Source organism: Meles meles, chromosome 1 (genome assembly GCF_922984935.1).
Source record: "Meles meles chromosome 1, mMelMel3.1 paternal haplotype, whole genome shotgun sequence".
NCBI classification, from domain to species: domain Eukaryota; kingdom Metazoa; phylum Chordata; class Mammalia; order Carnivora; family Mustelidae; genus Meles; species Meles meles.
This window is the reverse complement of record NC_060066.1, coordinates 153864699-153877552: the sequence shown is the minus strand read 5'-3', so window position 1 is coordinate 153877552 and position 12854 is coordinate 153864699. Positions and strand designations below refer to the sequence as shown.

Below are 12854 nucleotides of genomic sequence, written 5' to 3'. Positions count from 1 at the left end.
CTGCAGCCAAGGTTGAAGAGGTTCTTGCCTCTGCTCTCCGTAAGGATTTTGATGGATTCTTGTCTCACATTAAGTCTTTCATCCATTTTGAGTCTGTTTTTGTGTGTGGTGTAAGGAAATGGTCCAGTTCCATTCTTCTGCTTATGGCTGTCCAATTTTCCCAACACCATTTGTTGAAGAGACTGTCTTTTTTCCATTGGACATTCCTTCTTGCTTGTCGAATTTACCATAGAGTTGTGGGTCCATTTCTGGGCTCTCTACTCTGTTCCAATGATCTACGTGTCTTTTTTTGTGCCAGTATCATACTGTCTTGATGATCATGGCTTTGTAATGTAGCTTGAAGTCCGGCATTGTGATGCCACCAGCTTTGCTTTTCTTTTTCAAGTTTGCTTTGGCTATTGGGGGTCTTTTGTGGTTCCATACAAATTTTAGGACTGTCTGTTCCAGGTTGAACAATATCGATGGTATTTTGATGGGGATTGCATTGAAAGTGTAGATTGCTCTGGGCAACAGAGACATTTTAACAATGTTTCTTTTTCCAATCCATGAGCATGGAATCTTTTTCCATCTCTTTGTGTCTCCCTCAATTTCTTTCATAAGTGTCCTATAGTTTTTAGAGTACAGATCTTTACCTCTTTGGTTAGGTTTATTCCAAGGTAACTTATGGTTTTTGGTCCAACTGTAAATGTAATTGATTGCTTAATTTCTCTTTCTTCAGTCACATCGTTAGTATATAGAAATGCAACTGATTTCTGAGCATTGTTTTTGTATCCTACCACGTTGCTGAATTGCTGTATGAGTTCTAGCAATGTTGGGGTGGAGTCTTTTGGGTTTTCCACATAAAGTATCATGTCATCTGTGAAAAGTGAGAGTTTGACTTCTTTGCCAATTTGAATGCCTTTTATTTCCTTTTGTTGTCTAACTGCTGAAGCTAGGACTTCTAGTACTATGTTGAACAATAGTGGTAAGAGTGGGCATTCTTGTTGTGTTCCTGACATTAAGGGAAAAGTTCTCATTTTTTTTCCCATTGAGAATGATATTTCTTGTGGGCTTTTCATATATGCCTTTTATGATATTGAGGAATGTACCCTCTATCCCTACACTGTAAGGAGTTTTTTTTTTTTTTTTTAAGATTTTATTTATTTATTTGTCAGAGAGAGAGAGAGAGAGAGCGAGAGCAAGCACAGGCAGACAGAGTGGCAGGCAGAGACAGAGAGAAGCAGGCTCCCTGCCGAGCACGGAGCCCGATGTGGGACTCGATCCCAAGACGCTGGGATCATGACCTGAGCCAAAGGCAGCCGCTTAACCAACTGAGCCACCCAGGCGTCCCTATAAGGAGTTTTAATCAAGAAAGGATGCCGTATTTTGTGAAAAGCTTTTTCTGAAGCAAATGAGAGGATCATATGATTCTTACCTTTCCTTTTATTAATGTGGTGTATATCACATTGATTGATTTGGGGATATCAAACTACTGTTTCATCCCAGGAATAAATCCCACTTGGTCATGGTGAATAATCTTTTTAATGTACTATTGGATCCTATGGGCTAGTATCTTGGTAAGTATTTTGGCATCCATGTTCATTAGGGATGATGGGATATTGGTCTGTAATTCTCTTTTTGATGGGGTTTTTTTCTGGTTTGGGGATCAAGGTCATGTTGGCCTCACAGAATGAGTTTGGAAATTTTCCTTCCATTTCAATTTTTTGAAACAGCTTCAGAAGAATAGGTATTATTTCTTCTTTAAATGTTAGGTAGAATTCTCCCTAGGAAGCCATTGGCCCTGGACTCATGTATTGGGAGATTTTTGATTACTGCTTCATTTTCCTTGCTGGGTATTGATCTTTTCAGATTTTCTATTTCTTCTTTCTTCATTTTTGGTAGTTCAAAAGTTTCCAGGAATACATCCATTTCTTCCTTCCAGATTGCCTAATTTGTTGGCATATAGTTGCTCATAATATATTCTTATAATTGTCTATTTCCTTGTGTTGGTTGTGATCTCTCCCCTTTCATTCATGATTTTATTAATTTGGGTTCTTTCTCTTTTCTTTTGGATAAATCTGGCCAGAAGCTTATCAATCTTTTAATTCTTTCAAAGAAACAGCTTCTAGTTTTGTTAATCAGTTCTACTGATTTTCTGGTTTCTATTTCATTGTTTTCTGCTCTAATCTTTATTATTTATCTTCTGTTGGTTTAGGATTCATTTGCTGTTCTTTCTCTAGGTCTTTTGAGTGTAAGGTTAGCTTGTATCTTTAGGATTTTTCTAATTTTTTGAGAGAGGCTTGGGTGGTTATGTACTTTCCTCCTAGGACTGCCTTTGCAGTATCCCATCAGTTTTGATCCGATGTGTTTTCATTTTCACTGGTTCCAATGAATCATTTAAGTTCTCTTTAATATCCTCATTGACCCTTCATGCTTTAGCAGGATGTTCTTTAACCTCCAAGTGTTTGAGTTCCTTCCAAATTTCCTCTTGTGATTGAGTTCAAGTTTCAAAGCACTATGGTCAGAAAATATGCAGGGGAATCTCAGTCTTTTGGTATCAGTTGAGACTTATTTTATGACCCAGTATGTGATCTGTTCTAGAGAAAGTTCTATGAGAAAGTTCTATTGAGAATAATGAGTATTCTGTTGTTTTAGGATGGAATATTCCCTATATATCTGTGAAGTCCATCTGGCCTAGTGTGTCATTCAAAGCCCTTGTTTCTTTGTTGATCTTCTGCTTAGATGATCTGACCATCACTGTGAGTGGGGTGTGCAAGTTCCCTATTATTAGTATATTATTATCAATGTGTTTCTTTACTTTGGTTCTTAATTGGTTTATATAATTGGCTACTCCCATGTTGGGGGCATAAATATTTATAACTATTAGATCTTGTTGGATAGAACCTTTAAGTATGATATAAAGTCCCTCTTCAACTCTTATTATAGTCTTTGGTTTAAAATCTAATTTGTCTCATTATGAGGATTGCTACCCCAACTTTATTTTGAGGACCACTAGCATGGTAAATGGCTCTCCAGCCCCTCAGTTTCAGACTGGAGGTGTTTTTAGGTCTAAAATGAGTCTCTTACAGACAGCATATAGCTGGGTCTTGCTTTTTTTATCCAGTCTGATACCCTGTATTTTTTGATTGGAGCATTTAACCCATCTGCATGGGTTTCAGAGTAACAATTGAAAAATATGACTTTAATGCCATTGTATTGACTGTAAAGCTCCTATTTCTGGGTAGATTGTCTCTGTTTCTTTCTGGTCTATGTTACTCTTGGGGTCTCTCTTCTCTTACAGGATTTCCCTCAATATTTCTGGCAGGCTGGCTTGGTGGTCACATATTCTTTCAGTTTCCACCTATCCTGGAAGCTCTCTATGTCTCCTTCCATTCTGAATGACAGCTTTGCTGGAAAAAGAATTCTTGGCTGCATGTTTTCTCATTTCATACTCTGAATATATCATGCCAGCTCCTTCTGTGGATAGGTCTGATGTTAATCTGATGTTCCTCCCTCTATAGGCAAGGAACTTCTTTTTCTCAAGGTGGTTTCTCTTTTTCTCTAAACTTTGTAATTTGCTCAATTCCTTCTGGCCCTCTCTCTCTTTCCCCACAGGCACACCAATAGTTCTGACATTTGTGCATTTCAAAGCATCATTAAATTCTTGAAGCCTTTCTTCATGGGCTCTGAGTTGTCTTTCTTTCTTTTCTTCTAGTTTCCTTCCTTTCTATCAACCTGTCTTCCAGATCACTTATTCTTTCTTGTGGCCTCATTCACCCTAGCTGTTAGAACATCCAATTTAGACTGCATCTCAGTTATAGCATTTTAAAATTTGGCCTGATTAGATCTCATTTTGCACTTAGAGATTCTCTATTGTCTTTTAAGCTTTTTTTTTTTTTAGCCTATTAACTTTTTAAAAAGATTTTATTTATTTATTTGACAGAGAGAGAGAGAGCCAGAGATCACAAGTAGGCAGAGAGGCAGGCAGAGAGAGAGGGAGAAACAGGCTCCCCGCTGAGCAGAGAGCCTGATGGGAAGCTCTCAATACCAGGACCCTGAGATCATGACCTGAGCTGATGGCAGAGGCTTAACCCACTGAGATACCCAGGCACCCATAGCCTATTAACTTTATGATTGCTGTGTGTTAGAAGACACTACCTCTCAAAATTGCAAAGGAAGCAGAACTTATCTATATACAAAAATAAAATTGAATAGAGGGAAGGAGTAAATGAAGCATATATCAAACATATATGTAAAAAAAAAAAAAAGTTAAAAAGTGACTTGAAAACATAAGTTGGGAGGGTGCCTGGGTGGCTCAGTCATTAAGCATCGGCCTTCGGCTCGAGTCATGATCCCAGGGATCGAGCCCCACATTGGGCTCCCTGCTTGATGGGAAACTTGCTTCTCCTTCTCCCACTCTCCCTGCTTGTGTTCCCTCTCTAACTGTGTCTCTCTTTGTTAAATAAATAAAATCTTCAAAATAAATACATACATAAGTTGGTAAAATAAGAAACTAGTTGAAATGGGGAAAAGTTAAAAAAAAAAAAAAAAGGAAAATTTTAGACTGAAAGATAACCAAATCATGAGAATGAACCTCAAACTCAGTATACTATTTTTCCCCTGGCTCTGGAATTTTACAGTCTTGTGGGATCGGTAACCTCATTTGTACCTGTTCTTCCAGATTACCTTCTAGGGTGGGGCCTGCTGTGCAGCTTCTCAGGTCTTTGCCTGGTTGGATTTGCATGGCCCTTTCCCAGGTGCTGGGTATTCAGGGAAAGCTGGTCCTCTGTGTGGCTTTTGTTCCCTAGAGGCTTTCTGCACCTCTTTAGATGTGCCCAGAGCCCCAGCCCCAGAGCTGAAAGACTGTAGTCCCCCTCCCCCCCACCTTCAATAAACCCTCTGGGACAAATAGTCTTCACTTTTGTGTGTGCCCACCCATCTCACAGTCTCTTGCAGTGCATGCCCACTGTAATCCTCCTGGCAGGCACCCAAGTGGCCTGTGTCACTGCCTTTTGTGTGCCCAGGGACTGAGAGTAGTTGTGGGCTCATGTGCATACCCTGCTCCACTGCTCCCAGGGGACTGCTGGGTGTCACCATACTGTCCTTTCCAGGGCTGCCACCTTGAGAGCTATTGTTCAGTCATGGGTGCAGCCTTTTGGCCCCTTCTGGGGTAAGGCAAATGGCCACATGTTCCAGTTCTTTTCAGGGTGCTCAGGCAGAGTGGTCACCCAACCAGCTTGGCTTGCAGTTTATGGTGACCTGGTCTGAAAGTCCTCTCCTGGGCTCACTGACTATAACCAGTTTCCCCACTCCACTGCTTGGGCACTCTACCAGTTTAGACACTCCATTCATTCTGTGACTCCTGGGATTCTGAGACCACAATGACCCACCTAGAATTCTGCTCTTTTCATCCCCTGAGCCCCTTTCAGACAGGAAATCTGCTCACTGGAGCAGATTTCTAAGGTTTCCGATTTTGTCCTCTGGGGCTGTATCATTTTCTAGTAGCTGGTTTATGGAGGCTCCCTCTCCCTCCATTTATCTTACAATATCTCTCCGCAGACTGACATTTCTGTAACTCCTACCTTGCAAAATACGGTTGCTTTTCTACTTGTAGAGTTCCAGATACATTTTTCTTACATCTCAGGATGAATTCATGGGTGTTCAGAATGGTTTGACAGATATCCAGCTAAATTCAAGGGACCAGATGAAATAACGTCCCCTGTTCTTCCATCTTCTTGCCACTGTGGAAGCTCTTTATATATTCTGAATATTAGTTGTTTATCTGGTAAATGACTTGCAAATATTTTTTCCTATTTTATGGGTTGTCTTTTCACTCTCTTAATAGTGTCCTTTGATACACAAACTTTGTGCATGTATATAAAGTCTTTTTTCTTTTATTACCTGTACTAAGAGATCTTCATCAAATCCAACATCCTAAAGATTTCCTCCTATGCGTTCTTCTAAGAGTTTTATTTTAGCTTTTAAGTCTTTGATCCATTTTTTGAATTAACTTTTGTATATTGTGTAAGGGTCCAGCTTTATTCTTTTGCAGGTAGTTATCCATTTTTCTAGTAATGTTAGTTGAGAAAACTGTCATTTCCCCATTGATTGGCCTTATGTATGAGGGTTAATCTTTGGGTTTCTATTCTATTGCAGTTCTATGTGTCTGTCCTTATGCTAGCACCACACTGTTTGATTACTGCAGCTTGACATTAATTTTTAAAATCATGTAACTGGGAATCTCCAACTTAGCTCTGTTTGAAGACTGTTTTGGCAATTAATAATAAAACAAAGTGCATTCAAATTAGAGCTTGTAAACTATATGTGTTATGTGTAAAGATTTATGCTGATGACACCCATATTTATATTTTAAGCCTGACTCATCCTGAGCTTCAGACTTAAAACTACCTGACATCTCCACCAAGCTTCTCAATATCAACATGCCCCAAACACTGTTTTTCATCTCTTCTTTGAAATTTGCTTCTCCTGGTTTCTACATCTTAGTAAATGGCATCACACACTTTTTCTCTTTTTTCTTCACCACTGCTTCTTTTCACATCCTCTCCTGTCCCATATCCTATCTCTCAGCAAGTCCTGTTGGCTTTTCCTTCCAAACATATCCCCAATCTGACCACTTCCATCCTTATTACCTAGTCCAACTTGTAGTCGTAATATTTCCCTTAACTCCTTGCCCCAAACCATTCTTTTTACAAAAGTCAGGAAGTCTGAGAAAAGATGAATTCTAGAGTCTTACCTCTAAGACGGCGGTCCACGTATTCTAGGATGAATTTAAACATTTGAACTAATGCAAGAACTAAAGATCCAAATGCTAGGGATCCTGTGTGATATCTGAGCAAACATAAAATGAGAATCAAAGTTAAAATATCTTCATTACTAATTAATAGGATGCTAAATAATTTTAATAGGTAAAAAGGTTCTGCAGAAGGATAAGAAAGTGTTTATCACACTTTCTTATTCAGGTTGATAAAGGCCTCCTTAGAGGATTTTAAATGATACACATCTATAATGTCCTTCATCTACAAAAATGATACCAATAGCCTGTCATCATAAAATACAATGTTTGGGCTAAACAATGGAGAGACAGAGCCCAGTTAATTCTTATTAATTAGCCCAGTTAATTTTTATTTTGGTGCCCTCCCCTACCATTTGTCTTCAGCAACTTATAGCTTTTAGAAGGATGTTGGCTTGGGTAGGGATTGTAAAACTGTGGCTATAAAACCAGACATAAGCAATGGACATCCATGAATCTTAAATCATAACTGACCTCATTTGTATTTTGCCACTTGAATTATATAAGCATAAGACAGAATTTTAAGCATACAAAACATAACTGGGATGATAGATGTAGGATTGAATGTGGAACTTACCGTATGGCTCGCCCAAATGCAGTAAAAAGTGGATATGGTGGGATGTCATCAGGTTTTTTCAAGGCCCAGTAATAAGAAGCAAAGGCACCAGCAAGGGTACACTGACCCAGTGCAATGACAAAGTTTATAAGCCAGAGAAAGACAAATAGATTGAAAATCTGGAAGGTAGGGACATATTGATGGTACAAGCTCTTTCCACCATAGAAAGCAAAGTTACACTGAGCCCCAGGGCAAGCTTTGGCAATTTCAGTTGTATTAAAAATCTGCACTCAGAAAAAAAAAAAAATACAGATAAGATAGTATGAAATGCCATTCCAAAATAACACCTTCCCTGCCTTCTCTTCTTGTGTAACCCTCAATAGCCTGTCCTACTCTTTTCCCATTAACTTCCACTGTTAGTCCTATTTTCTTTTTTTGAATATATAGTTTTTTTTTTAAGATTTGAGACTGAGTGAGCACGAGAAACAGCAGGAGCACAAGTGGGAGGATGGGCAGAGGGAAAGGGAGAAGCAGACTCCCCGCTGAGCAGGGAGCCCAACAAGAGACTCAATCCCAAGACCCTGAAATCATGACCTGAGCCAAAGGCAGATGTTTAATGACAGAGCTACCCAGACACCTCTGTTATTCCTATTTTCTATCCCATCATTTTATATTATTCCTTAATGAACGCTGTAAAGTATTTCATTTTCTGTCATATGTTTACCACTCTGCACTCACTAAAATTTCACATTTATTAATGTTGTTGTTAACCATTCCTGCCTCTTCCATGGGCTCAGGAAATAATAGTGCTTTTTCTCTATTCTGTCTATTCATTTCAGTGCTCTCCTGCTAACACCTGATCCACCCTGCCCTTCTTAACAGTGATTCCCATTAAGTTCTCTATTTCGAATGGTTTTTACAACTGCTAGGTGAAATGTAGTAGAGTGCCATACTGGAGTAAGTAAAAGAGAGAGTGTTTCTTTGACTTACCTCTGGGTCACAGGTTGTATTTTCATGTTTACATGTCCTTTCTGGGGATATGACTTTGTATATAGGTACCCCCGACGTAGCCAAGTAACTGGGTTAACCTACTAAGGAAAAACTATTTGCTGGTAGAAGGAAAGTAGATGGACAAGAAAATAATGCAAAAAACTCAAAAGTCTGCAGAGAGATTAACTTCAAAAAACTTCTAATCTTTTAATAATTCATACATCTTTTTCAGACCTGGAATAATATAACATGGGTAAGCTACACTGAGTGGCCCCCTCATAGTCAAATACAAAGGAATTTCCTTAGGTTATTGTCAAGAAGCACCACCATATGTGAAGCCAAAACAAAATCTACCACATGACCTATCTGTGGGGGAGGGAAATTCAGTCAATAGATAAAGATTTTTTTAGAGCTTAGTAAAAAAACAGACAAATGAAAAACCATTATGATTCTCCTAGTCTTCCTAGGATGGAAAGCACCGGAAACAAAAGTAGTAGTGTGAATAGTAGTGTGGATGTGAGGTTTAAAAATGTCAGTTACCAAAGGATACATTGCTGTCACTGCCCAGTAGGCAATACAGATAGAGAGGAAAATGAAAGTTAAAACTGGATAAATTAATGTAGTAGGGAGGAATCCAATGGCTCTGAAATAAAGCAAAATAGTTGAAATTTAAAATGATTCAGAGATACAATTTCTCAATTAAATCTTTACTGTTAAAACTGGAAATAAGCTTTAAACTGAATCCATTTAAGAATGATGGTAATAACCATTCACTCTTTTTGCTGATCATTCTGGCATTTTCGTAAACATTTTTAAATTTTTTGATTGGCTTTTAAATTTTACTTAAATATTATTTATTTGATTTTAGTAATTAGAAGTCTTTTTATTGTTCATATTTGATTCCTGTCAAAAGTTCCCCAGACTTCCCTCAAGTTTCTGTATGACTCAAAGATTTGATACCCTAAATCTTCTCTTCTTTGGTTATTTCTGTATGACTCATAAAGATTTAATACATTATAATCATAGTTCTTCCTTTTGTTAAGATTCTTAGACTCTCAAAATTGGAGAAGACCTTGAGATCATCTGATCAAATATGAGAATTCCTTCCTAATTCAGGAAGAATAGAAGGGACTGTACTATCTTTTAAATATGTTTATTAGTTTCTGGTGACCATATGGAATGATAAAAACTTACTTTTGAATGACAGTGCTTAACAACAACCAAAATATTAGAAAGTTCTTCCTTATCTGCTAGCCTGTTACTCATATCCACTACCTTTTAGAGAAGAAATTATCACTTTTCCATATAGCACCCCTTCAAGGAACTCCTTATTCTTTTATGCTTCAGTATAATCATTCCTTTAATATTTCCTCATAAGTTGTGGTGTCTGAAATGTTCACCATCCTATTCCCCTGTTCCTACTTTTGAATGGTCTTTTCAGCTTATGACACTGGAAGACCACTACTGTTTGATGTAACCACCAAGAACGATGATGGAACTATTTCCAGTTCTCATGTCATGCACTGGCATAGTTTAGATGCCTTTTGCATCCGTAACCTCGTTCACCTCACTATTTGAGCTAAGTTCCCTCCTTTCTCCAGATTCTGCTATTAAGTGAAACTGAGCGTCTCTTTGTTAACCCTATATTCTCACACCAATTTATTCCAGCTCTTACTTTCCCTTGAAAAAAATTATTAACTTGTCACAGTTGTATTGGCCCTTTCACACACACACACACACACACAAAACAACAACAACAACAATGGGGCAAGTTACAGTGAATTGTACAGTATCATTTTATTTAAAAAATAAACTCAGCAAATTGGAGTTTTCAGGGACTAATGATAGGGTTTCAGTTATGAAAAGGAGAGAGAATTTAAACTGCTTATTAACTATTTAAACCATTGGATTCAAGTGGCACTATTACAATTATAGATGACAATTTTGTTAAAATAATCCTTACAGACTATTTAAAATAATTTTGGCTTTGGCCACTAATAACTTAGGTTTTCATCATTCTAAATAGAATGCATGGTCTGTTGGCTTGATAGTAATGCTTTTTGTTTCTTCCATGCATTATTCAAAGGTTTAAAGTATTACCGTCAAGTGACCTTTGGATTAGTTTAGAACCTGTAGGGATCATTATCTTCCAGCATGAATTTTGGTGTTTATTTTACAGCATTTTCTAACAAAAAAGGCTCCAGGTATAAAGTGTCCTGAAATTAGAGCTGTAGATACAAAATGTATAGTCTGGTGCTCCTAGGATCAATTATTCCATCTAAGCAAATTTTGTCATTCATATAGAAATGGTAATAGCACATAATTAACTTCATAGAATTATGGTGATTTATGGCAAATGATCTCAATCATTAATATTAACATACGATTCAGCAGGGGAATAATACAATATATAATACAAGTTACCTTTATACAGCACTTTATCATACGTTCACACTTTATTCTAATGTGTTCAAAAAGTGCTAATACCTACACTACCCAGGTTTGAGCCTTAGTTCATCCTGTGATAATTGAGGTGTGGAGCTACTGAAGGATTTGTTAGAATGACCTTTCTAATAAGTGGCAAAGTCTGAACTTCAGTCTTCTTGAATGGAAAGCAGATTTCTTCAACAAGTCTTAAAGGGGAAGTCATCTGGGGGCATCTACACAATAGGCAGTGACTGATTTGAATGACTGATAAAAGTTATGTGAGTTTCTCCATCAGGGCCTTACTTGCTCCCTTCCTTCAGCAGGGCAATGGAGATGCAGATTCGTTCCCTGAGGAAGATCAGCATGAGGATGTTAAACACTTCAAGAAGGCAGAGTATTATCACTTTAAGCAGGGGAAAAAAAAAAAAAAATTAGTGTGATTCAAATCAACCCAAAAAACAAACTTCTCTGCAAAAGTCAGGACTGAGTTTCATGACTTTTTCTCCCAATTCTGATACTCTGTAATTTAAGCAGTGCTAGGTCTCCCAAAATGCTAATCTTAGAAATTCACTTTCAAAACCTCCAAGAAATCTGGATTAAAACATCTAGCTAGAGTTTGAGCAACTCAACTGGTCAGGCTTCATTTTATCTATAGAAATATTTCACACCATTTGTAGAAATGAGAGAAGGAAGGACTGCTATAGGCAGCTCTATTTCAGATGTTTTCACTTTCACTTCATTGAGTAAGAGAGTCATTACAGGAGAAACTTTTTGAATTGCCCACTCTGTTCACAATGCCTCTTCATTAATTGACCTTGCCAACTGACAGGGCAGGCTCTTGGCTGCCACATTTTTATTTTGTGACTCCACCCATCATGGCTACTATTGATGGAATCAGGATATAAACCCAATAAAAGTCTCTAATAAAAGTCTCAGGATTCGAACGAAGGGAGTCTACTTCAGTTTTGAATTGAAGTATGGACCTCTTGAACTTGGAGTTATACAAACGTAATGAACGGTGTCACCTTTACGTGAAATAAGTGAATTTGCAAAGAAAGAATAAAGTGTATGTGTGTTAAAGAAACCCAGCAGAGAGGCAATCTTGAGTTCTTTTGGCTTTCTGTTTGCTGGATCCAAGTACACTGAAAAGTCCAACTGTCTTTCTGGTTTCTTGACTTCGATGAGCCACTTCCATTTTCTTATAATAAGTACCAATCCCTTGCCCCCAGCTTGTTCCAATTTTGTTTTCTTTTTGGCTACCCTCAATTAGTTTCTTTTTACTTTAAGCCAAATGGTCATAATCACTATATTTCCTCAATTTTAAGATACATCTTTAATTTAGTAATAACTTTTCAGGAAAGGATTTTATTTTTCATTTTTCATTGATTATAAGATGCATTCTGACTTCAGATATATTGAAAAGTGAAAAGTCTGGATCTTAAAATTAAGGAACTATAGCACTATTAATCATAGAATCTGAAATTATAGAAGAAACTTAATAGAAATTTAAATTTCCACCTGCAAAAGAGTCTGCTGTATTACATCCTTTGCTAGACAGTTATTTTGCTCATGTCTGAGCACTCTGAGTGATAGGCACTCATTATTTCATCCAATTGTTACACCAATAAGATTCTGATGTCACTGAACACATGTCTTCTTTTAATTAAATTATGTATGTTGTCATGCATATTTGATTCTCTTAAAAAAATAAACTGAGTCCAAAATTATGGGATATGGTCATATTAAGCTAAAATCATCTTCAGACAAACCTAAGAATATGAGATATATCCAAAATCATTTTATATTCTGAAATTGCATTGATGAACAACATTGCATATGAAGCTTTACAAAACTGCATATCCAAGACAATTAGAGAAATTTTATTATCTTTTGAATTTATGTATTATATCCCTTTCCTGTGTTTGAAATCTATTTTTTGAGACCCTGTAGAAAAGCTGGTAACTCTTCTGAGGAGGAGACTGGGATAACTCATAGCAGAAATGAGAATAGAACCATCTCCTAACACATCTGAGACTCATAAAAATGATAGTTTTTAAATGTATAATTCTGCTTATTTTCAGCGTTTCCATC

The 12854-nt window shown here is 37.3% G+C and overlaps 1 protein-coding gene across 2 annotated transcripts in view; it reads right to left on the bottom strand.

The window, feature by feature from the left end:
• The window catches only part of SLC44A5 (solute carrier family 44 member 5), a 424145-nt gene that overhangs the window by 22549 nt on the left and 388742 nt on the right, over positions 1-12854 (bottom strand). For both annotated transcript variants that reach the window (XM_046024493.1, XM_046024485.1), the window contains exons 13-17: positions 11067-11166; positions 8887-8979; positions 8337-8424; positions 7368-7630; positions 6734-6828 (exon numbers count right to left, since the gene is read on the bottom strand). In XM_046024493.1, the coding sequence (XP_045880449.1) occupies positions 6734-6828; positions 7368-7630; positions 8337-8424; positions 8887-8979; positions 11067-11166 (639 nt within the window). The remainder of the gene's footprint in view (positions 1-6733; positions 6829-7367; positions 7631-8336; positions 8425-8886; positions 8980-11066; positions 11167-12854) is intronic.